A 26,514-nucleotide genomic window follows, 5' to 3' on the forward strand; every position below is an offset into this window, starting at 1 on the left:
CTTTTCAGAAGGTCTTCACTCTCTTTCCTCAGGTGTATCTGAACAAGTATCTCCTTTTACAGAAAACTTAGAAGTTATTAATAGTTTTATCTATTCCTCCAGAAGCCTCTGCTTCCTTGTGTGAATGATCTGATAAGATGAAAGTTCAGGCAATATATTAAATGGAGGCTCTAACAAGCAAACTTATGCTACTGCTGTAAATTTTTAGGTTTTCCCTTGTTACCTCAAAGGTCATGAACCAAGATCAGAAAATGTTATTTAGATCAGAGACTCTTCTCCAAGGCCACAAACATCAACAGGAATGGGGAATGGCAGCACTGGGAGCAACTCTAGGTCAGGTTACTTTCCTAGATCCTTCTGATCAATCTGGTTTCAGGCATAAGTATCATGTAATATAGATTCTGTTTTGAGATCCATAGTTAACTAAAGCCTTATAGTGATGGGCAGGATTATAGTATCCATGTTATTTGTTTAGTTCTATATACATTTTTTACATGGCAATTCTCATTGAGATATAAAAGAACTGAGATAGTTAAGATGAAAACGTACAATCTGTAATGTCCAAAAGGTTCCCTGGATGTTGGGATTGGAGGAAGAAGGTAAATAATGCAACATAATATATTTTTATAAGAACCGTCTTTCAAAATTGCAGTCATTTTTTCATGTGGAGGATGTTTAATTTGGTATTTCTAACAATCCCCTGGATTTCCAAGTGCTATTAGTTTTTTCATTCTTACAGATTTTCTTTCCAGCATTAATCCAAAATTTTATATTTCTAGGAATAGGAGCTGAAGGCCAGAAAGATGTCCTTAGCAATAGCTTTTTGTCTAACTTGTTCTGAGTCATGCTTAAACACAAACACATTTGTTTTCATTTTTTCTTTTTGCCGTTGAATGATGCAATACCATTATCATGACACAATGTCAAAGATAAGCAATGACAGAACAAGCCACCAAGAATACTGAGTTCCTCCTCTTATTTTGTTCTATGCTAACCACTACGGACCACAGCCTTTTACATAATCAATTATGAAATATTAACTTGCATGTGGGAATTACTGCATGACTTGATGATAGTTCAATTCTTTCCTCTTCAAAAGGTGCCAGGGAGTGGTGTTCTAGCTACTTATCCTTGAAGAGATCCATCATATTTAATTTAGTCCTAATTAAGGTCAGATAAGGAATCCTGAGTGAGATCTTTTAGCCCATCACCAATATGCTGATATAGATATCACCTTGCCTCATACCTCATTTTCCACAGAATTCACATTTTATATTTTTTCGATTCTTCCGTCCTTTGCCTAAACCATGGAACTGAATGCAAGTTAACTGGCTGAAGCTCAATCTTGCCAAGACTTAAGAAATGTTAGGCAGCAATGAAAACCTCATGGGAAAGGGCCAAGTAGCTACTTTCTTCTGCACTGAGATAGTTTCCATTCAGATCAAAAATCCTCAGTCTTTAGATTTGGCTGGAGTTTTCTGGGCTTCCGGTTTCTCAACAGCTAATTTGAAGTTTTGAACCCCCAACTCAGCAATGTTCTTACTTATGTGTTAGTTTGAAACAGATGCTTAAACTATGTTCTTCAGCATTTTGCTGAACAGGGATGGACTAAAATGCATGCAAGTTAACCGCATATTTAACTGTATTATCAAATTTGGGTCTTAGCTATCTATCCAAGTACAGGACAGTGAAGGGATGTGGTTGATTATACAACTCTTCCTCAACAGCTTCATGTACAGCAGACTGATGAACCTGCAGCAAGTCCCTAGTCCCCTGCAGCAAGTCCCCAGACCTGCTTCACTGGGTACCTATTCACGAGTGTGAAGGCTGCTCTGACACACCGTAATTACAGTGTGTTGGAGCAGGCTGAATTAATCGAGTCTGCTGGACCACAGTAATTACCACACTCCAGCCAGCCTCCGTGTCTCACATGTCAGCGTCCTCGCGCTTCAAAATGGTGGTGGAGGTGCTTTAGCTCATTGAGCTTTAGTTCAAACGCTCCTGTTGCCATTTTGAAGCACAAGGATGCTGATATAGGAGACTGGCTGGAGTGCAGTAATTACCATGCTCCAGCAGACTCGATTAATTCAGTCTGCTCTGATGCACTGTAATTACAGTGTGTCAGAGCAGCCTCCACGCTCGTGAATAAGTACCCAGTGAAGCAGGTTTGTGGACTTGACACAGGGCAGGGTCTGCTGCAGGGGACTGAGGACTTGCTGCAGGTTCCTCAGTTTGACTGTACATGAGGCTGTAAAGCAACACTTGTATAATCAAACATATGCCTGCACTGTCCTGTACGTGGAGGAATATGGTACACCCAATAGACTCAGAAAGGGATACTACCCACAATGGACTCAGAAAAGGCACTTTTACATCTGCTCCGGGGGATAAGGGGCAGTGACCTACACAATACACCGATACGCGAGACACTGATACACAAGACGCGGCACTACTTTAATTAGAGCAGCTCTCAAAGCTGCTGTAATTAAACTGCTGTCCCCCACCTACTCCTGGAGCACATGTAAAAATGCCTTTTTTGAGTCCAGTGTGGGTACTGTATTCTTTCAAACATGCCTAGAGGCAACACTTTCTAAGCTCTGTTGAACAAAAGGATGCGGTTGTCGCTCATTCTTAAACAGGCATCATGAAGTAGTAGAGGAAGCTAGCCATGACCTTCCCCTCCAGCATACCCCCAACTGGCCCACACACAAGGTATACAGCTCTTCCTTCCAAGCTGTCATAGTTGCTGTCCTGCTTCTAGCTCCAATATATAAATGTGGAAGTCACTGATGAAGCTGAGGTGACTTCTACAATTACTTGACAAATGTTGTTGCGTACCACTGCCTACTAGGAAATGTATGTATGACCCTCAATGTAATTACTATACTCTGCATTCTGGAATGTCAATGACTAGTGAGTGTTCATGTTCTTGAGAAATATTGAGATTAGAAACTGTTCCTAAGGGCTTTTTTTCTTCCTTATTCTAAATAAAATCAGAGTGCATTGTTTTGTATTTTAGCTTTCTTTAATTATAAGAGAAAAGTAGTGGCAAACTAACATACACCAAGCGCTCAATTACAAATAATGTCACCTTTAGGAAAAATAACACCCCTGATTGGTTCTGCAAAGTACAGCTAAATCACTTATGAAAGCATAACAGAGAATAATTTCCAAATGGATTTTTCACTCAAGATAGCACTATGTGCAATCCTGTCAGCTCCTATACTTTATTTTGACCTGCTTTGTAAAAGGATATGCAGAACTGCACAATGTAATGTCAGCTTGCATTAGGTTGGTGGCAATGATAAGCTCTCATTATTCAAACTGTGTTTCTACTGGCATGTTCTATTTATACCTCCACTTCTTTACTGAGGATTTCGAAGTACCAATTCCTTTGTAAAACAGTATACTTGGGGCAATTTTTTTTTACATGACCTTTGAAAAGGGCTATCAACAATGTAATGTTGCATGCTATCTAAACAAGTATTCCAGAATTTTTAAAGTCATTTTTAGGTTATGACAATTTTAGGAATTATGACAACATTGTGATCCAAAGAGAAGTGTTGAGTATATTGTGGAATTGGCAATTTTGTTATAATAATTCAATGTTTCCCTTGTTTCTGTTTTATAATATCCAAAATCTTGCTTATTTGGATGATCAAAAGACTAACACTGAAATAAATGCTATGGTTTTCTATATATATTTTCAACCAAAATACTTACTTGTATAACATCACATTGTCCTTATTACTGCTTATTTGTTAACTAACAGAGAAAGGAAAAACCATGGGGAAAAGGTTGCTTGATTTAGTACATTTTAGTAGATTGTAAAAACTGAGTAGCAATACTGTTCATGTTGAATAATACAGCATATAGTCTACTAGATGATCCACAACAAAATCCTCCATAGTATAGTGACCTTCCTAGAATTACTTCATTAGGGTGGATTGAATTGCTATCCTCCATCAAAATCCATGCCAGAGTAACACAGCTGTAGAAGTATTATCAACTCAGTCTGTCTTTTAAACATTTAAAAAAAATATTGTTCTGGAGCAGACTTCAATTTTTTTCCAGGACATGTTTATGTGGACCTAACTAGCTCCTCCTCCAGGGATTAGACTATGACTTTTGTCAGGGCTAGATATACAGAGCAACATGTAACTGTACTGCCCCAGGTGCAGACCAGAATAAAATATGATTTGGAAAGAGGCAAAGTAGTTATCATCCAATAGCAAACTACTTCCATCTCTACACTAGTTCAGCTCTGCTGCCCAGTGCATGGAGAAGCTGAATAATGGGCTTGCTCATTCTTCAATCATTTCCTGCCCACTAGGGCTCAGAGAAAAAGGGGATAGCAGCCCAGAGGATCCTACTGTCCTCCGCCTGTGCAAGAACAGTGATGTGAATAGTCTATTCAAAGAAGCAGTGAGGTGCCTGAAACTTTAATCTGCTGCATGGATATACAGGGCAAATGAGAATCTTGCCTGTGATGATTAACGAATCACAGTTGGAAATCAAACCATTCAGTACTGGATAATTTACTATAAATGCCCTCTGAATTTACACCTTGGCACTCCCACCCTTTCTCTGCAGGCGCTCTTTTGTTGGTTCAGTCAGCATCAATGGTTCCTGGATAACAGCTGCCACATATTTTTTTCCGAGTAGTTCAACTTCCAGTTTCTGTCCAGCTTTGCTTAGTTCTGTGGGGATATACGCAAAAGCCAAGCTTTGCTGGGTGCTATAGCTGTAACTGCCAGATGTGGTATTACCAACAACCTGAAAAACACACAAATATTTATCTTTAATGGGGTTTTAAAAAAGTCTACACAGGTTACATACTAGATTCTACCTTTACAAACATGCCACCTTTTTAACAATTTACTATAAATAGGGTTTTTATATATAGTTAAATATACCTTGTCTTATGTATGTCACCGTTCATACCATTTTGGGCCATCAGCAGATTCTCTTCAGCTGAATTTCTTACTCCAACAAGGCCAATGGAAAATCATAAGGTTTCTTAAATTCCTAATACTTTTTTTTCCCACCTGAATAAACACTGTTCACGTGTCAAATTCATGCTAGATATTTCATTAGCTGTTAAGGGACGATGTACATATTTAAGAGGCCTGACAGCCTAAACTTTGATTTTCATTTTGTTCTTGCTTTTTTTCTAAGCAGTAATTTTCAAATATACTGCAAGGAGAATAGAACATTTGCAGGTTAATATAATGGTTATAAAATGGGAATATAATGCTGTAGGTCTTTTCCATTTCTGATTTATGTTATTCTATAGTATTTCTAATTCTTATGTAAAATTAATCTGCCATGCTACCTGGAAATTAATCAATTACATCATAGCTTCAAACAGTCCTGTTCCAAGAAAAAACAAACTGTCCTCTTCCTCCCCAAAATCTCTTTCTCTCTAAGTACCATATCCAAACAGGGCGTTGGTAATCATGGTCTTCCACAGATCTCTTCTCTTTGAGGCATACAGAATTTCTAGTGTTGATACATTCTAGGCCTGTGCAAGTAGGCAGGTATTCGATCCGGCTTCAGATCCAGCCGCTTTGGATGCCAGCAATCCGATCCGGACCTCCAGACTGGGTTCCCACTTCGATCCGGCCGAAGTGGCTCCAAAGCTTCGGAGCCGCCTCAGAGATCCGGCCATAGGGTATAATGGGGAATCAATGAAATATCTGTAACTTTGTTGTTTACTGTCTGATTTCGGTGAAACTTGCAGGAGTGGTACCCTCTGCTGATATTATGACGCCTGCCAAGTGTCAAGAAGATAGGTGCAGGGGTTTGGGGGGAACTGCACCCCAAATTCTTGAAAGCAACACTCACGTCACATGTATATGTTACACCACAGGGGGGTTGTGGCAGTGCACGGTGTGCCTGCCACTTGCAACCAGTGGGTTGCGTAGCCCCGGTGTGAGGGGGCAGTAGTGAGAGGCCCCGGTGGGAAGGGGGCCACCAGTGAGGATGGTCCTGGGCATGACCTAAAACTGCACCCTGCCGGGAGAGGGTGGTCTGGTGGGGCTCCCAGTGGTGCAGGAGCCCCCAGGAAATGCCAGGCCAGTGATCACCCCGGTGAAAGGCGGATCGGGGCGCCTTAACCCCTAGCTCCCACCACCACCGGGTGGGTGACCCCTGAGTTGGATGAGGGCCGAGAGGGCCAGTGTTATGAGGGCCGAGAGGGCCAGTGCTGTGAGGGGCCCAGAGAGGGCGGACCCCGAGAGTGGCAGTGATGTGGGCGAGGTGCTGCGGTTGCTCCTAGGAGGAAGGGAGTAGCGGCACGGTGAGGCCCAGTGTTAGTGAGTGGCTAGAGAGACCCAGCCCGAAGGGGATAGTACCCTCGACTGGCCCATGCTGGGGCCAGAACCAGTGAGGGTCAAAATGGCCGGGGGCCCACCGTGAGGGACGCCCAAGAGCTGGGGGCCTGGGGTCCTGACTGGCCTTGAGGTGGGCCAGGGCTAGGTAGCCAAAGGTTCTGGGGGAACCACACCTGAGAGGGGAACAAGGCTTCGGGGGGGGTGAGGTAGCCCAGATGACGGCGGAGTGGCCACCTGAGTAGAGAAGACCATAGTGGGGTCTTGTGTGGAAGATTCTGGGGCACAGTGCAGGGGCCGGTGAGGAAGAACACCGTGATGCCATCTGCGAGGCTTGGGCTGCGGTATTAGGGGAGGTCAGAGCCGCAGACCGCCCCTTGGCATCGGGGCATTACAATGGGCAGCCTCCTGCTTAATTATCATCTTAATTGAACTCATTATCATCAAAGGCGTGGCCGGCGAGATAAGCAGGCGGTTGCCCAGAGACAGGTGGGCGGGCCATGAAGAGCTCGGCCCTGAGTAGGCCTGCTGTCACGGTGACAGGCGGGCGGGCCACAGAATTCGGCCCCGGGAGGCCCCCTGTCACAGGGGTGAAAACTCCAGGGGTGGTAGCCCCCGGTGAGGCCAAGAAGCCTGCCAAGTCTCAAGAAGATCGGTGCAGGGGCTTGGGGGGAACTGCACCTCAAACTGCTGACAGGAAAAACTCGTGACATAGATGACCGTGTGCGCGCTAAGGCGCAACAGGCTGAAAAGTGCAGGGGTGGTGGCCCCTGCTGAGGCCACAAAGCCTGCCAGCTATCAAGGAGACAGGTGCAGGGGGGTCTGGCTTCTGGGGCCCTGCACCTCTGACTCCTAACAGCCAAAACTCATGATGTGGGTGGGTGCTTATGTGGCTGCATCTGTCTTGGCGTACAGGGGGGTGAAATCTACTGCAGGCCTGGGTGCTGGGCATTGCCAGGTCATGAAACCTGCCAGCTGTGTGTGTGCCTCGCTGGGGGATTCTGGCTTCTGGGGCCCCGCACCTCTGGCTACTAACAGGGAAAACTTGTGATGTGGGTGGGTGACACTGTGTGTGTGTTAAGTTGTGCTCTTCCTGGAGCTGGGGCCTCTGCACAACACAGCAGTGTGCCCCAGTGAAGCCTCCTCCTCCCCTATAGCCTCACTCCTGGTCCACCACTTTACATGACAATAGGTAAAATAACTTAGCTAGCTCAATACCAGTAGCAGCAGCATCAAAGGTACTGTAGCAGGGCACAAAGGTGCCCTGCTCCTAGAAGAGCAGAAACTGCCTGGGGGAAAAGCCCAAAGAGAGAGAGATAGAAGCCCAGGTGCAGGTTACCAGGGCAACAAGCCAGAGGGTAAATCAGCCTGCACCTGCGCATGGTCAGCTGACTGGAAGGGGCAAGGCTCTGGGCCCACATAAACACCAGGACCGGGCCCAGGGAGGGCAGTGCATTGCCAGCAGTCTAGGGGAAGGAGCTCTCCCAGGGCAAGCAAAGGGGGAAAGGCCTGTCTGTAGGAGCAGCTTCCAATACTGTTAAGGGATGAAGCATATTCCCCTGGTAGGGTTTGAATGAAGTTATAGCTGAGCAGCTTGAATTTATGTTACAGCCCAGGGCCTTGTGTTTTGTTTATTGTTGTATAAGACCGGTGGTTTGGGTGAATCTATTAGGGGATGGCAGAGGCCTCATAGGGGACCCACGCCAGAGAGGGCGCAGCATTTGGGGTGCACAGGCCCCAGCGCCAGAGAGGGCGCAGCACTTTGCGGTGCGTGGAGTGAGACAGGGCTGCGGAGAGCCAAGCACCAGTTTGGTGCGGAGCGAGACAGGGCTGCGGAGGGCCCAGGGAGGACAAGGGGGGCCAAATTATAACAAGGCCCAGACCAAACAATGTCAGTATCATCAGTGAGGCTTGGGGCATGGTAAAGGGGTGGTTGGAGCCATGCATAGCCTGTAAGTCTAGGGTGCCCCAAAACACCCATTGTGACATCTATCTTGGAGTGGGACCCACCAGGGGTCCGGAAACCCATGGGGTCCAGAGAGTCCATCAAGACCATGTCCAAGAGGACTGAAAGGCAGCCTCCCTATCAATCATTCGATCAAAGATGTGGCGGGTGAGAATCGAGGGTGCCCATTGAGCCAACTTGGCATAGTAAGGGGGCCCTGGGGAGATCACGGCCATCCTGCAGGACTCCATCCCATGACAGGTACCCAAACAGAACTGTCACACAGCCTTTCTTTTTATAAAGGAATTAACAGCAAGAAGCAAAAATGTTGTGTTGTGTTGGACTTATGATGTTACTCCTGGTGTGTGATGGCTGGGCAATTAGCATTAGGGGCTATAGGCTCTACAGGCAGGATAGGGAAGGAAGGAAGGAAGGAAGGTAGTGTGGCGCTCTATGTCAAAGAGCAATACACATCCTTTGCCAGCAAAATGGGGTCAGAGGAGGGGCAAGCTGAAGTGCTCTGGGTCAAGATACAAGGGGGTTGTGGGGAGAGGGATTTAACAGTGGGGGTCTACTACAGACCCCCAACCAAGGGGAGGAGCTGGACCAGGAATTTTCGGGCCAGCTTGCAGAGGCACTTAAGGCAACGGATGTAGCTGTCATGGGTGATCTAAATTACCCGAACATCTGCTGGGAGGAGCAGTCAGCCAGGTCGGACCGTTCCAGGAGGCTCCTGGCCGAGATACAGGACCTCCACTTAACCCAGGAGGTGCACAGTCCCACCAGAGGAAATGCCCTGTTGGACCTGGTCCTGGCCACAGGCGATGATCTGGTAAGGGGGCTCTGGGTCCTTGACCACCTGGGTGATAGTGATCATCGCTTGCTGGAATTCATCATCCAGCGCAGGGTGACAAGGGCCTGCAGCAAGGCGGTAGCCCTAGACTTCAAGAGGGCCAACTTCAATGAGTTGAGATTGGTTGGAGAGGCGCTGGGGTTCTCAAGGGCAGGGGAACTCAGTGCCCAAGATGAGTGGTTGTTCCTTAAGGAGACGATACTCAGGGCCCAAGGGGTGACAATCCCAACAAGAAGCAAGGGGGGCAAGAGTGCCCAAAAGCCTCCCTGGCTCACCAAGGACATCTGGGAATTCCTGGTTGCCAAAAAGGCGGTGTACACCTGGTGAAAGGGGGGGCTATCTCCAAAGAAGAGTACACCTCCACTGCTCGGGCCTGTTGGGGGGCTGTTAGGAAAGCTAAGGCGGACATAGAGCTAGGACTAGCGTCCAAGATCAAAGATAATAAAAAGTCCTTTTTCAAATATATAGGGAGGATGAAGAAGGCACTGGGAAATGTGGGGCCCCTGCGAGATACGCTGGGCAATCTGGTGGTTGCGCCAGAGGAGAAGGCAGATCTCTTTAACAAATTCTTCACCTCTGTTTTCTTGTGCAGGGACCGGGACTCCCCCACCATGTTTCAAGATGGACTCGAGGGGAACGCCTCCAGACCTAAGGTTGAGGAGGACTGGGTTAGAGTGCTTCTGGAGGAGCTGGACGTGTTCAAGTCAGCAGGTACATATGCTCTCCACCCCAGGGTGTTGAGGGAGCTAGCAGAGGTTATTGCTGGGCCCTTGGCATGGCTTTACGAGTGCTCATGGTGCTCGGGCCAGGTGCCAGATGATTGGAAGATACCCAATGTGGTCCCCATCTTTAAAAAAAGGGAGGAGGGAGGACCCGGGCAGCTATAGGCCCGTCAGTCTTACCTCAATCCTGGGGAAACTCTTTGAGAAAATCATCAAGGAGCACATCTGTGATGGGCCGGCATCAGGGATGATGCTCAAGGGCAACCAGCACGGTTTCATTAGGGACAGGTCATGTCAGACCAACCTGATTGCCTTTTACGATCAGGTCACAAAAGCATTGGATGCAGGTGTCACTGTGGATGTAGTCTTTCTGGAAATAGAGGTGTCAGGGGGTGAGTGACAGCCTGGAGGTGGGGGTAGGGTGGAAAGGGGGATGTAGCAGTGCAGGTATAAGTGCAGATGTGCCTGGGGTGTCAGATGTCTGGCAGGTCGCAGTGTGCCAGAATTGCACTGTGTATATGGAGTCCATGAGTTTCTGTACCTACTACCTAGGAGACTAAGGAAATGCAATTCATAGGCCCAGCTCTGAAAAGTGGTTTGTACATTCAAACAAGCACCTAACCTCATCATCAGAACTGAAGCCTGATCCTGAGAGGGAACAAATTACAATGCAAACCACTTTTCAGAGCTGGGCCTATGAACTGCACTTCCTCAGCCTCAATAGGGACATGTTCTTCCCCTGCTGGCTGGTGATGCAGTTAGTGCCCCCTCCAGCTGAGAGCGGGGCATTACTAGGCTTTTAAAAAACTCAAAACAGGATATTGATGCAGATGGAGTGAGGAGGGTGGCACTCAGTCCATCTGCAGGTGGAGCTTGGGGAACCCCAGCAGCGGGAGGTTCATCTTTAGGAACACCAGCTGCTCCACCAAGCAGAATCCAAGCAGGTGAGGTGGGGCATCACAACATCCCCAGCAATGCTGAACACCCTCTCGCTTGGAACACTGGTTGGTGGACAAGACAGATGTTGCTGGGCACCCATGGCCAGATCTTGCCACATCTGGCTGCAGCTTGCCCAGTAAGCCAAGAGGTCATGTTCGAGTGGCTCCACATCCTCAGCAAGATAGGTAGCCACTGAAGCCTTGGTGCTACCTGCCCAAGGCTGGGGCCTGGTGTGTTTGGACCCCATCATTGAAGCCATGCCCATGGCCCACATTGGCAGTGGCTGGTGTGGAGAAGACTGACTGGTGCTGGTGCTGGCGCCAGTGCTGGGACTGCTGGACCGGGAAAGTGGATCCCCCAGCCTCTGCACTTTGGCCTCCCCTTGCCTCTGCGCTTCGGCCTCCCTGACTTTGTTGACCAGCATCTGCGTCCAGTGATCGAGAGTTTTGGTGCTGCCAGTGCACATGCTCCCCTTCACCCTCAGGTCGCACATGCCCACTGTCATGTGGACCATACTGGACCGCAAAGGATCTAGCCATCTCCTGATGCTCTCCTTCAGCCGCCTCACCAGTGCCCGCACGTCTGGTAACAGTGGCCTGCCCCAGCCAGGAACATTGATCCCCTGGAACTTCTCCATTTGGTTCTCCAGTTCCCTCACTAGGGGGATCACCTGGCTGAGGAGGGCACTGCCAGTGCTAAGGGTCTTGGTGGCCTCGAGGAAGGGCTTGAGGACCACCAAGATCTGGGAGATGGTACCCCACTCAGCTCTGTTCAGGGGGCCGCTGATACCAATCTCCCCAAGCAAAGCCATCTCATGGATGGCCTTCTGTTGCTCCACAAGCCTTTCGAGCATCAGGTATGTGGAGTTCCACTGAGTCTCCACATCCTGCATGATTCTGTGCTGTGGGATGCTCAGCTCTGCCTGTTTCTCCCACAGCATCTCGCCCCCCTTGAGGCTGCGGTGGAAGTAGCCTGCCACCGTCCTGCATTTCAAAATCAGCTGGCTTGTAGCAGTAGTGGTGGTGGTGCTGTCACCGGCAGCCCTGTCCCCCTCCAAGGCATCCCTCACTATGCAGCCTGTGTGCCACACAGCGGATACCAACAAAATTGGCATCACGGACAGCCTTTACTATATTGGCCCTGTTGTTGGTGACCATGAACCTGCAGGTGAGCTCAGCCTGCTCAACAAGCCATCCCTGCAGCATACAGTTCATGGCCCCCATGATCTCCCTTGCCATGTGGGACTCATCCAGCACCTCGGCTTGCAGTAGAGCCCACCGATGGCCTGACTGATTGCACCAGTGCCCTGTGAGGGAGAGGTAGGCATGATTGCCACCCTGGCTGCTCCAGATGTCAGAGGTGAAGTGCAAGGCTACCTGCAGCCCTGCCTTGCGCAACTCCTCCCTCAAGTACTCCTTGCATGCCTCATACAGGGAGAGCACCACTGTCTTGCTAAAGGTGGTGCATGTGGGCACTTTGTAAGATGGGGCCAGAAGAGCTACAAACCACCTGAACCCTGGCTGCTCAACTAAGGGGAAGGGCTGGCTATCCAGAGCAAGCATCTCCCCAATGCTCTGGGTGATTTTGCTTGCCTTGGGAACATACCCCCCTTTCTGTCCACCTTTCCCCCTTTCTGTCCACCTTTCCCCCACTGGTCCGAGCTGGCCTGCCTCTGCTTTGGGGGGAAGGGGGCTTTGGAGCAAGTGGGGGACTTCCTTTTCAGCACGCTCACACTGTTTCCAGGCTGAGCAGGAAGAAGGGCAAGGGGGTGCTGCTTCCTCAAATGCATCAGCATTGCCATGGTGGAAAAGTGTTTCATATGCTTGCGACAGCTCATGTGCCTTCCGCAGTGCTGGCAGATGGTAAACCTGGGATCGTCTACCAGCTCAAAATGCTCCCACGCTACACTACTCCCCTGCTTCTGGGTTGAGGGTGAGGATCCTGCTTTATCCCACTTCTCAGCAGGCTCAACAGCAGGAGGAGCTGCCCCAGCTGAGCCACTTGCCTCCACAACCCCAGCCTCCTCCAAGGTGCTGCTTTCTGGAGGAGACCTGGGTCTAGGGGAAATTTGAGGGGCATGGAACACAAACTGATTCCACCTCAGTCCCCAGAATTTCTTGAGCCAGTGTGCTTAGCATCCCTGGTTCCAGCTCCAGCTTCTCCTCTGGCAGTGGGAGGCTCATGCTGAGAGATAACAATGGGGTGGAGGAGACAGTGATTCCACTGCTGGTGCCTACTTCTGGACTGAGGGGAGGTGGTACAGGTGCAGGGACATCAGGTGCAGACACTGCTCCCACCTCCTTGCTTCCACTGGCAGCACTGATATCATGGCTGCTTGGGAAGAGACTGCATCTATGTTTGGGGGGGAGGGCTTGCAGCTCTAGCTGTCCCCCTACCCCCTCTCCCTCCCCTGTCAGAAAACCTGGCACCTGTCTTTCCATCACACTTCATATTAATCTTTCCTATGCCGCAAAAGGTCTGTGTGTGTGTGTGTGTGTGTGTGTGTGTGTGTGTGTGTGTGAGACTCCTTTTGTGTTGTGTGTTTTATTCCCTCTGTTGCATGCGTGCACTGGACTCTTCTTTGATTGTTTGCTTCAGTGTTAAGAGCTATGTAAAAATTGTGTGCTGTCTGTCATCTTCTCCTATGAATATCTGATTTTTCTTCTTATATATATATATATTGTGTGTGCGCGCCTCCCTGCACGGTGATGGATCACGCTGGCAGAGAAAACACAGCTTTCTTTTTTCAACGTTTCCACAAAAAAAAAAAGAGCAAATATAAATTGAAAGAAATTAACTGAATAGTACTGAGATGCTAAGTTAAGCTAAGTCCTATCCAATCCTTTCTAACAACAAAAAGGAGCAGGCAAGTTCAACTACTGAGTGAAGTAGCCAGGCTGTCTTCTAGGGTACCTTTCTCATGCAGTTCCCAAGAGGGAACAAGCTTGCAAAAGGCACAGCACGCCTCCAAAAAGAGGCTTTTATGCTGTTTCTAGGTCCCTCCCCCCACACACTTGTCATTAGAAAGGCAGCCAGAGAGAGATCCTTCTCACTGGCTACCTACACATATTGGTATTCCCCGTCTGCTCTCCCCCCCACTCTCCCTCCCTCCCTCCCCCGTTCTCCCTCCCTCTTCTAAGTTTCACTTTAAGCCTCCAAAGCTTATCCGAAACATCCGAAGCTTTTCCGAAGCGCTTTGGACAGCCTGAATGAGCCAGCGCTTCACTCCGGGCATGCTGCTTCAGATGCTGAAGCGTCTGAAGCAGCCCTGGATCCAAAGTGCGATCCAAAGCCTCGCACAGCCCTAATACATTTATCCATTTAAACAGATGTTGATTTATGTCAAGAGTCTGTCTTCCATGATCCTTCTTTCCTTCAATCTTTCCAGTTATGACCAGATTTTCAATTTCCTCCTTCCTCATAACGTGTCTGTGAAACTCCAACTGTCTCTTTCTGAAGTTGATCAGCAGCTTCCTCCTGCAGCCTGTTCTTAACAAAATATCCTTATTTGAAATGTGACTTGTTCAACCTACCTTCAAGATGCACCTTAAGAACCACATCTTGCTTGCTTCAATTCTCTTTTCCATACTTGACAATACTGTCCAGCATTCTGATGCATACATGACTACTGGTATAACAAAGCAATATAAAACTCTTAACTTTGTTAACATAGAAATGTTACTATTTGTCAATATCTTTTTCATTTTCAGAAATGTGTCTTTTGCCATCCCCATTCTTCATTTTATTTCATGATCACATTTACCATCTGATATTATTCAGCTTTATTGATTTGCCTTATTTGTTCCTTTTCCACTTTGATGTTGCATACAGGAATCATCTTCTTCTGCATAATTACCATATATTCTGTTTTTCTACTTAAACCTTTCTTCTTGCTTTCACTAACAATTTTATCTAGAATTCCTTGCAGCTTCTCTTCTGATTCAGCTCTTAAGACTGCATCATCAGCATAACTCAAGTTGTTCAAATTTTATCCGCCAATGATCCGCCCTGGTAAATTCTCAATTTCCCTCAGTTTTTTCTCACTGTACAAGTTGAGTAAATCAGGTGAAAAAGCTCTTAATTTGGATAAAATCACTTAATTTACTTTCTATCTTCACTGCTGCAGTTTTGTCCCAATAGAGGTTTCTTAAAATTCTCATGTCTTTATCATCAATATCCAGTTCTTCCAGCATTTTCATTAACTCCTCATGCTTGACTCTATCAAAAGCTGGTATAATCAATAAAACACAAGAAAATATTTTCCCTCATTTCTATTGCCCTTTCCAAAAGCATTTGTACCATGAAGATAGCATTTCTTGTACCTCGATCTTCAACAAAACTACATTGAAGGTTTTCAATCTCTGGTCTTATTCTACTTCCAGCTCTCAACATCAACACCTTTAATAGGATCTTTGTCACATGGCTCATTAAACTGACAGTTCAATGCAGTTCACATTCAATGACTCCCAAGTCTTTTGGGGAGTTCAATAAAGATAGATTTACTGAGGTCCTCAGGTATTTCTCCACCTTCATAAATCTCACCGATAACAGTTGTTAACTTTTCTACACCAAATTCTTCCAAACATTTTTATTTGTTCTGCTGCAATCTGGTCCTATAGCTTAATTGGTTTTCCTGGGTTTGACATTAAACTGCATCCAGCAGGTGGATATTTTTAACTGTTAGGGTAATAGTGAAACAAATACTTTCTAGCTACTGCAGTCTCTGGGTCACCCTTAGACAAGGCATTGAATCCATCAGCCTCCCTTACCAGGGTTATGGTTGAAGCTGTTGGGAGCGCAGGATGGTGGATCATTTCATCTTGCAAATGCCTGGTGCAACAATATAGAAGACTTGCTCAAGTTAGCTGAGCACTGCAACCTGCAGCAAGAAGTGGCAACCTACTACAGTATTTTGCCAAGCATAATCCATGGTCTTTCAAAAATTAAGAAAACCACACAACAGCATGAAGGGGGTCCCTGACAAAAGGTGAGGAAACCTCACCCGGTAAGGATAGTCATGTGTGACAGGTGACTCCTTACCATCAGCATGCTACTGTCCACATTCCGAAGACAGGAATCAAAGTGGCAATGGGGAATGTGGGTACTCTATATCAAATGAGGAAATTGCATAACTTCAAACATGAAATGAGGAGAATAAAGATCAACATTCTAGATCTGTGTGAAACACATTGGAAAAAGGTTGGAATTATTGTTTCAAAAGATGTCAAGATCATTATTCAGGAGGTCAGATGCACAAAACAGGATTTGGATTGATTTTTGGATGAAGAAACCTCAAAATCTTTGCATGGTTTTTGGGCAATATCGGATAGAGTAATGCTTGTGAAAATAAAGGCTAAACCTTTTAACATTGCAATAATAAAAATCTACGCACCAATAGCTGAAAGTGGGGAAGAAGACATTGATCATTTCTGTGAAGAAAAGCAATGCAAACCTCAAGAAATGGTCATAGTGATGGAAGATCTAAATGCGAAAGTTGGTTGTGAATGAGTGCGTAATATTGTTGGACCTCATGGAAAATGAAAGAGGAGAGAGATGGATTTTGATTGATGTGTTGCAAAAGATCAAGTCATTATGAACACATGGTTTGAACATCACCCAGGAAGAAGGTATACATGGAAAAGTGCTGGAGATAACGTTAGAAACCAGATTGATCACATCATCGTCAACAGAATATTAAGGAATGCAATTCAACAATCAAAAACTTACTCAGGGGCTGACTGTGGAAGTGATCATGTACCTGTAGTATGCACCATCAAGATAAGGTTGAGGATACTTAAGAAACCAAAAGCAACAAAGAAGCTTGATTATTTGATTCTAATGGAAAAAGATTTGATTAAAGAAAGGTACACAGTTGCAGTCAAAAATCATTTTCAAGAACTTGAAGATAAAGGATAGGGCTGTGCGATATGGCATCATTCTGTTTCACCTTGAGTTTCAAAGTTTGCACAGAACAGCATTTCATATCGAATTTCATTTTGATTCAAAACAGCTGTTCTGTTCTTCCTCAAAACAGTAGAGCTGTTTCAACTGTTTTGATGTTTCGCTAGATCAGCCGTGCACAGGGAGTCAGCCCAGCTGGGTGGACTCCCCATCCCCTGTGCTAGATCAGGCCGGAGATGAGAAGTGAGATTGGGCCGGTGGTGATCTAGCACAGGGGATGGGGAGTCAGCCCAACTGGACTGTATGACTGCCTGGCCTCAAACAGCCATTCGCATGCTGCCTTGGCGTGGACGGTCGGTGACGGACGTCCTGAAGTTTCTTGCAGACCCTGAGGTAGATGTTTATCACCAAGGGGGCCACCACCAAACTTGCCTACCATGACTTTCAATGTAACTTCAGTGGGGGGTGGGGGTAACCCGCCAGGGGCTCCTCAGTGGTGGATAGTCCGCCAGAAGGCCGTCCGTGGGGCTCCACCTCCCCTACACCCCAGCCTCACGCCAACCTCGGCGGGTCACTGGATCTTACTGGCCATTCCTCCAATGCCACTGTACTCTTGACTCCGACGTTCTCTTAAGTCTTGTGTCCCCCAGCACTTTCTCCTACGATGGCCTAGCAAAACCACTATCTAGCCTCAGCTGGGCCTCCTCCTGCCCTAAGCTGCCTCAAGCCAGGAACTGAGGGACCAAACAGCAAATAACATAAGAAGAAAAAAAAAAAAAGGAAAGAAAAAAAGGGAGGACAGAAAGGAGCCGTCCTGCCAGCGCCTCTATCCTGTGCTTTCTTCCCTTTTTACCGGGACTTTCCTCATTAGGAGACTTAGTCCACTGGCGTTGTCTCTCCTACCACACAACCCCTCCAAAAGGGGGAAAAGGGGAAAAAAAAAAAAAAAAAAGGAACAAACGGAAATTACGAATTGGGGAGAGTTCGCCTGGCTACCTTCCCAACCCTTCAGTTAGGATATGGAGGAGCCTCCTTGTCACTGTCTCCACGATCCCTTTGTCTTCATCCCCATCAGCAGTGTCCCACACCTGGTACCTGGGCACTCTCTGGGGAATGATCCATCATCTGGCCAGGGGTGACTAAAGCTTCTCTTTCTGGGCCGTTACTCCCCTCACGCTGCTGAATGCGGCTCGCAGAGTCGCCCTCCTCCAATGTCATCTGAGGCGTCCCACTTCCTACACCCCACGGTCCTTCCTGGTCCAGTCGGCCGCTGCTTGCGCTGTGGGCTACTGTCACGTCTGTTACTGCCCTGCCAGGCTCTCTCTCCTTTGACTCCCACCAGTCTCTGCTGGTGCAGAAAGCCTTCTCTGACTGTTCTGCCTCCCGGGCACACCAGCCTCTGCTGGTGCAGAGAGCCTCTGCTGGCTCTCCCTCCTCCCGAGCACACTGGTCACAGCTGGTGCAGGGAGCCTCCGCAGGCTCTCTCTCGTTCCGGGTACGTCTGCTGTTGTCGGTGCTGAGTCTCCCCACCAACTCTCCCCCCTGCTCTCCACTGGTGATCCTCTTTATTCCCACCGGCTGGTGATTGCCGATGACATCACCGGCTGACCTCAGCTGAATAAAGGTGTGGCTTACAACCCACGTGAGTTCCCTCCTTCGCTCCGGCTGCGTCGTGAGCCCTGCTGTAGGTAAGTGGTTTTTTTTTATTATTTCTTTCCCTTTCGTGCGTGGTCTTCACCCTAGGGGCCCCCAGTGTGCGGATCAGGGCTCTTTCTGATCGCCCCCATGACAGACTGATTTCCCATCCCCAACACTACGGTCGAAATGTTCTCATTATGTTTCAAGGCTGTTTTGATGCCCTTTGTTTCATTCCAATTTTGCTGTTTCAACCTCGAAATGAGTCAAAACAGTGTTGAAATGAAACGGCCAGCAAAATTTCGCATAGCCCTAATGGAGGAAATATGTCAAACTGGGAAATTTTCAAAGAAGCACTGGTTGAAACAGCCAAGGAGGTTATTCCAGCAAAAGTAAGGCAAAAGAAACAGAAATGGATGGCTGAAAACATTCTTGAACTTATGGAATAAAGAAGGAGGATGAAAACCCGTAGTATGGAAGAGTATAAGAAACTGGACAAAAGAATTTGATCAAGGTGCAATGAAGAAAAGGAAAAATGGCTTAATGAAAAACATACAAAAGGATAAAGATGTTACATCAATGCATAGGAATATCAAAGACATCACAGGCAAAGGAGGATGTACTGCTAGGGGATGTATAAAAGCCAAGAATGGCGATATAATTATGGAATGAGAACAAGTATTAAAAAGATGGACACAGTATATTGAACAGTTATTTCACGATGGTCAATAAGAAAAGCCATCTATTAAGAAGAACATGGACGCTTTTAAAATTCTTAAATCTCCACAGAATACAAATTAATATTATACTCCTGAAGAATGAATTTTAGTTTCTTGTAATATGATGTGCTGGGTGAAGTGGTAGTTTGTAGTGTCTTACTATAGATCAAGGGCATGAGTTTGAGCGCTGCACTAAAGGATGACTTCAGCTGACCAAACTATAAGTCAGAACCTGGTTATTTAAATCAGGGAGTCAAAAGCAGCCAGACATAACACTAACTATGCCACTATCTTATATGTAGAGACCTACCAAATTAGCAATTTCGTGATTTTCACGGAAACCACAAATTTTGTCAGTCTCCACAAAAAAGCCCAATCCCCATGAAAAGGTGCTAGGACTGCGAAAAGGTGCAAAATTGGAGAAGGAGCAGGGGACAAGAAAAAAAAAAGCTGCAAAACAGAAAAGGACAAGAAGCCCTGGTGTCCTAAAGCATAGGGGGAGAACAAATCGGAGGCTGAGCCCCTGATGTAGGCTCAGTCCAGGAGCCAGCCAAGGGCCAGCCTGGGATCCTGCAAAGAAGCCTGACTTCCCCCCACCCCTTTTTTTTTTTGCATTGCCTTGCATTGCAAATGCCCAGCCTGGTGCTGCTTGCCTGCCCGCCTGCCAAAGAGCTGCCTCCCCTCGTGTATGCTCAAGCCCACAGAAGCCATTAACCTTGTCCTAGACTGCTTGCTAATGCAGCAATCCTCTGATTGATCCCGTGGAAGCCATTAGTTGCCACATTAGCAAGCAGTCTAGGGCATGGTTAATCGTGTCTGTGGGTTTGATCAAGCTCATGGAAGCCATTAACTGTATCCTAGACTGCTTAATAATAATGTGGCAATTAATGACTTCCTGGGGCTTGAACAGGGGATTGCCATGTTAGTAAGAAGTCTAGGGTGTGGTTAGTAGCTTCTATGGCCTCGATGAAGCCCGTGGACACCATTAACCACGTCCTAGACTGCTTAATACTGTGGCAATTAATGGCTTCCGCAGGCTTAATCCCCTGATCAAGCCCAGGGAAGCCATTAATTATGGTGTTAACAAATCTGTTTGGGGCCATCTGTCAACCTCTGGGGAGGGGTGGGACTTCCAGGGCCCCTTGGCCAATCAGAAACATGGGAGGGCCCACACTGTGCTCTACCATGAAAATTACATATACCCTGATACCACACTGGAACTGTGAAATTGGGGGACAGCTGCCCCAAATTCAGTAGGTCCCTACTTATGTGCCTTTGGTCACAAAAACTGGCATGTCTAAACCCTTCTAGCCCAACGGGCCACCTAAACAATCAGACCTATAAAATTTTGGGGTTGGTGAGGGAAGAGGGCTTGATAACTGACCTGCCTAAAGCCCTCTTCCCTAGCCCAACTTACCTTGCCATTATACCACACACTTTCATTTCCCTCTGGATCAACATTATCCGTTTTCAAGGTGAGATACACCAGTCGCCGTTTAAGCCCTTTTTCTTTAATCTGCTTCACTGCTTGCTTTCCTATGAAGTCTGCTTGCTGAAAAAGTAGATAATGATGATAAATGATTATTCAGGATCCGTGACAAGGTTATAGATGCAAGCATTTAAATGCGTCTTCACTTGTTTTCCCATCAGTTAAATATTTTATATAAATAGAGATTAAATCAAACTTTGGGGCAAATATAAATCTTGTCCACAAAAATGACATGTTCATCTATTTTTCCTATGCTTGTTTGTCTAGTTCTCTGTCCTCTAAGACCCACAAGTTCAATAATGATAGAATCAGATGTGTCATAAGATATGGCATACCATAATAGTGGGTGATTGAACTGGCTCCTTTAGAATTCTGAGCCAGAATGTCAGTACTCCTCTTACAATGGAACTGTCACACCACAGCATAGATACTTGTGCCCCTGTTCTCTTACTGTGGCCCCATGTCCTGTTTGGATCTAAAAGCCACGTGTAAGGACAAAAGCAGCTCAGCACCATTCTCCTTTGGTCCTTCTGTCCAGGAACTGGAAATGGAAGTTTCCTCCCTACTCTCAAAGGAAATTTTCCGTACTGACTCATTACTTCATGGGATAGTGTGACACCCCGGCTGTCACATCCTATTCATATACCAGAATAGCAGCATCCGCTGAAGCTCTCTGTATTCAATAATGTTCCCCAAAGCAGAGTGGCAATTCCTTGAATTCTCACATGTAAGTCAGGGGCAGAAGCTTAAAAAAGCAACAGGCAACCAGGGCAGAGGGAGGCATAGGGCTAGCTGCAACTTTCAGCTCTCACGGTGACACTGGTGCAATCACGTGACTGCAGTGGCAGCTGCTATTTTTCCACCTCTCCCCAAGTCAGCACCCAAACTGTACATAATTATGATCTCAAGACCAGGGTAATTCTACCACTAAAGGTGTGTAAAGAAGTTGTTTTTTTCACCATTTAAAGTGCTTTATCACTGTGACTTAGCAGAAGTACACGACTTCATAAAACTTTAAAAATGGGTACAGCACTTTAAATTTACCCTTGTTAAATGAGGTAATGAATTTGAAGCACTGTATTTTACAGCCTACAAATCCAATATGTGAAAATTCACTTTAAGGATATGGCTCACATGAAGTAAAATACTTATAGACAATTGGTTTGCATCCCATAAGTTGTCTTGCCTTCAGGTTCAGACCCATAATAGCCACTATATGCTGGGGTAGCTCTCCAGCAAAGAAAAGGGACAACTTGAAATTTACTGTGAGAATCACAGGCCTTGAGGTACCCTTAACTGATGAAGCTGTTGCAGATCTAAAGCACAAGTGGATTCCTACCTAGTTACTGAATACTTCTGACAAGCGTCAAATAGTGAAAAGAGGAACCAAAACTCCAGGATGTGAACTGGTGGATCTAATGAATGGTGGCATAGAAAAGAAATACAAAAAAGGGAAAGGGGCTCTCAGACTTTCTATTGGATTTGCTCCTATGATGTATACTTAAATAAGGAACAGCAGAATGGTGTAAGGACTTGTTTACATAGGGGCAGATGAGAAAAATAATCAGTGTTACCATTCAAAGTTGGTTAGTTAAAATGTATGAAACCCATGTGAACACACACATTCAGAATAATTGACCTAGACTGACTTTATCTTAATTCATTTCCATTCTCCTTCCATTCTTATATGTTTGCAATGTCATTGTCAGGAAACCAGTATCCTTGACTCAGAATATGACAGATAAGCAAACAACTTGTTCTTAATATTTAGTTTTTAATTTGAAACTAGTTAGTCTCTGTATTTCACTTTCCATCTGAGGATCTCAAAGTGCTTTACAAATAATTAAGCCTCAGGGCTCATTTAGTCTGAAGAAGAGAAGACTGAGGCAGGATTTAATAGCATCCTTCAACTACATAATACCTGGTTCCAGAGAGGATGGAGCTAGACTGTTCTTAGTGGTGGCAGATGACAGAACAAGGAGCAGTGGTCTCAAGTTGAGGCAAGGGATGTTTAGGTTAGATATTAGGAAGAATTTTCTCACCAGAAGGGTAGTAGAACACTGGAACAGGCTACCCAGAGAGGTGGCAGAAGCTCCGTCCTTGGAGATTTTCAAAACCTGCCTAGAAAAAGCTTTAGCTGGGATGATCTAGTTGGGGATGGTCCTGCTTTGAGCAGGAGGTTGGACTAGATTACCTCCTGACGTCTCTTCCAATCCTAATTTTCTATGATTCTATGATTTTCTACGCTTCTATGAAGTGCAGTGGTAGCAGCAGAAGCCCAAGTGATGGCACTGCGTCCAGATCCAGGGCTGGTCTCCATGGACACTGCATGTAGCCGGGTGTGGAGCTGTGTCTGGGGCTAGGCTCCATGGAGAATGGCCCTTAGCCCCAGCTCCAGTCCTGGATGCAGCACCCTCACTGGGGCTTGTATCACCGCCACTGCCCCCATGCCTCTCCGCCCTTCACCGGGCTCGTGGGGCTGGGAGCTGCCACGGCCACGTGGGCATCCCAGGGCAAGCTGCGGGCTGGCATGAGATAGGGGTGCTCCAGAGCCACCTGCCTCCCCCAGCCCCAGCTTCAGCCCTGGCTCCACCCCTAGCCCTAGCCTCAGCCCAGTGCTGGCTGCTGCAAGTGGTGGGGCATGAAGTCTCCAAGAGCTTTACAAATAATTAAGCCTCAGGGCTCATTTAGTCTAAAGAAGAGAAGACTGAGCAGGGATTTAACAGCCTTCAACTACCTGAAGGGGGTTCCAAAGAGGAAGGAGCTAGACTGTTCTCAGTGGTAGCAGATGGCAGAACAAGGAGCAACAGTCTTCAAGTTACAGCAAGAGAAGTTAGATATTAGGAAACACTTTCTCACTAGGAGGGTAGTAAAGCCCTGGGTAACCTGTTCCAGTGAGACTGTGAAATCTCCATGCTTGGAAGTTTTTAAGACCCAGCTAGACAAAGCCTTGGCTGGGATGATCTAGTTGGGGATGGTCCTGCTTTGAGCAGGGGGCTGGACTAAATGTCCTCCTGAGATTCCTTTCAACCCTAATTGCCTATGATTCTATGAAAACCTCTATGAGTGAGGGATGTGAAATATTCCACTGATTTTAATATTTACCTTATTTTGCTGATGGAAAAATTGAAGCAAGGATGTGCCAAAGGTCACATAAAGAATCAGTGTTAGACCCAAAATTATAATCCAGATCTATTGACCCAGTCCAGTGTTTTAATCAATAGAGTAGCCTGCCTCTTCAAATACATAATTTTAGACTTCATATATAGCATTTTATATGTACCATATTACTACAAATGATAAGAGCTTTTAAGAGTTTAATTATTTTTATTGTTAAAAGTTTTAAATGTTGTCTTTTAGAAGTAATATGCTGACTGATACTTAAATTTACAAAAATAAAAATCAAAATTGCTGTTTTATTTGTAAGCATCTAATACTACAGCAAATTCTCTGAAGTCCTCAACATTAATCTTTGCCACATCCCTTTGTGGGGGATATTCTCATTCATAAGAACTTCATATTAAACAGTAAAGCCCACAATCAGTAAATAATAATGCTTGTATTTGAAGAGTTATTGAAGAATGGGACCATATTTCTGGTAAGGGCCTTCATTTCCACAGAGTATAATGATATTTGTTAACTAGGAGTCTATTTAAAATGAGCTCAAATTGAATGGTTTGTTTAAAAAGTTCCCAAGACAGTTTCCAGTTCCATTATAGGAGCTGTTTATTATCATTGCTATGCCACAGACTGGCAGCAGTACTTGATATGCATGTGAATAAGTACAGGTAGAGAATGGAAGGGTCAGCATGATGTAAAAAAGGGTATGGACAAGTATAACAATTAGACCCATTTAAATACAGTTTAAACCTCAAGCAGACAGATATACAAACCTGTTAAACCAGTTTAAAGCTGTCTGGAATGGTTCAAAAGTACACCTAGAAAATCAAGTACTCTTTTGAACTGGTTTAGTGTGTACCAGCTAAATATTATTACCTGTGGACACATATTCCATGACACAAGTCTGGTCTATCCTCCAGGCATCCCACACTGCATTGTTTCTCTCTTTCTCCGTCTTCCCACCACCCCAATTGCTACAACTGGCCACTCTGGTACACAGCCACAACTCTACTGTTCCTTTTTCCTTTTGGTTGGCAGTTTTTGAATCAATGAGCTCCCTGGCACTTCTTGTTCAATAAAAGCTCTAACAACAAGCTTTGTCCTTGTTCCCTATTCACAAGGGGGAGGGGGGCCCTCATTAACCTCACCCAATTCTGGGTCCGAGCACTCCCCCCACTTTTAGGCACTTCAACTCAGGCAAGCATTCTGTAGAGTTCAGTTAAGTGTAGGCTACAAAACTATTGAAATCATGTTTGGGAAGAATGGAAAGCACAGAAATGAAAATGCTGCCAGTCACAGATCACACACACCCCAAGACCCTCAAAGTGTGGGTGCAACCCCTTTCCACCAACTGGCCTACTGTGAGGCATGCTGGGCTGGATGCTCACTTTCATCCCCTGGTGTTGGAACCGCAGTGTAACAGGTGACCATTCTACCTATAACTTTATGTTTGGACACCTCTGTCTCTCAACAACTGTGAACTGGTTCCCAATTAGTGACATTGTTATGTGCATCCATACCCTTGAATATGATTCTGGAGACTTTTTCACTTCACTGGATAAACTGAAACACTCAGAGATGCCTCAATTACTGAAATGTGATGTGAATCAGTTTGGAAGAACTCTATGGTGTGCCCTGCCAAGGGAAATAAAGGAGCTATATGCCAGGATGCAGTAAATGACCATTTCTCTCTTTCCCACATCTCAGTAAACAACTGTTTCACTGGTATTGCACTAATTTCTACTCCGGTTAAAAAAAATTAGTCCCTGGATATATTTCTCCCCTCTCCTTCTGATTCAGAGTGTAACATACTTAATTTAAAAGTTTACAGTGTTTTTATTATGAAAAGGACTGTGATTGAGCCTGTGTTTACATAAATTAATAGTAAAATTTTAGTTATTCATGCTATATGGAATCACAACCCTATTTAAGAAACAGCTATATCTAAAGACAAAAGCTAACAAGTTTTTGTCTCTTTAGTGGCATGGCACCATACTCTGGAATACTACATATCACATACATATATACAATAACTAAAGATATTCTTATCCAAAGTTTTGGTCCATGTCCACTTTATATTTATAGTGTTACAAGGGGCCTGTTTTTGGTATTTTCATGTAGCAGCCACATACTGTGTACACCAGTGGTGGCCAACCTTTCTGGAAAGCAAATATATCATTTCACATCTGAGCTTTTTAGACATATGATGATATAGTCTCATCTTCCGACTCAAGAGTGACAAAGAAAGATTTATTTAGTCCACAGAAGAAAAGACAGAGGGGATTTGATAGCAGCCTTTAAACTACCTGAAGGGTGATTACAATGAGGATGGAGGTAAACTGTTCTGGGTGGTGACAGATGACAGAACAAGGAGCAATGGTCTCAAGTTGCAGCAAGGGAGGTTCGGTTGGATATTAGGAAAAATTCTCTCACTAGGAGGGTGGTGAAGCACCGGAACCAGTTACCTAGAGAGGTGGTGGAATCTCCATCCTCAGAGGTTTTTAATCCAGGCTTGAAAAAGCCCTGGGTAGAATGATCTAGCTGGGGATGGTCCTGCTTTGAGCAGCGGGTTGGACTAGATAACCTCCTGAGGTTTCTTCCAACCCAAATTTTCTATGATTCTATGAAAGAAAACCACTATCCTGCTGTAACTGTTAGAATAAATTGAAAAATTTACTCTGTAGGTCTATATGTAACAAAAAAAAAAAACCAGCATGAAAATGGGAATCTACCAAAACAAGAATCTCTGTTCACCAAATAACTTCCACAAAGCCCATCTACCTTGCTGAATCACCTCGAAGTTTCCTGTAAAAGAATTGTGAGCCATGATTTGCAGAACAGTATCTCACAAAGCAGTTA

At 45.7% G+C, this 26,514-nt stretch overlaps 1 protein-coding gene across 1 annotated transcript in view; it reads right to left on the reverse strand.

Moving 5' to 3' along the window:
* Nucleotides 1-3,006: 3,006 nt before the first annotated feature.
* DMGDH (dimethylglycine dehydrogenase) overlaps nt 3,007-26,514 on the reverse strand; it is an 88,454-nt gene continuing 64,946 nt past the window's right edge. The window contains exons 15-16 of the mRNA XM_014594309.3: nt 20,464-20,598; nt 3,007-4,776 (exon numbers count right to left, since the gene is read on the reverse strand). Of these exons, the coding sequence (XP_014449795.1) occupies nt 4,561-4,776; nt 20,464-20,598 (351 nt within the window). The 3' untranslated portion in view covers nt 3,007-4,560. The remainder of the gene's footprint in view (nt 4,777-20,463; nt 20,599-26,514) is intronic.

Source organism: Alligator mississippiensis, chromosome 3, assembly GCF_030867095.1.
Source record: "Alligator mississippiensis isolate rAllMis1 chromosome 3, rAllMis1, whole genome shotgun sequence".
In the NCBI taxonomy this organism is placed as follows: domain Eukaryota; kingdom Metazoa; phylum Chordata; order Crocodylia; family Alligatoridae; genus Alligator; species Alligator mississippiensis.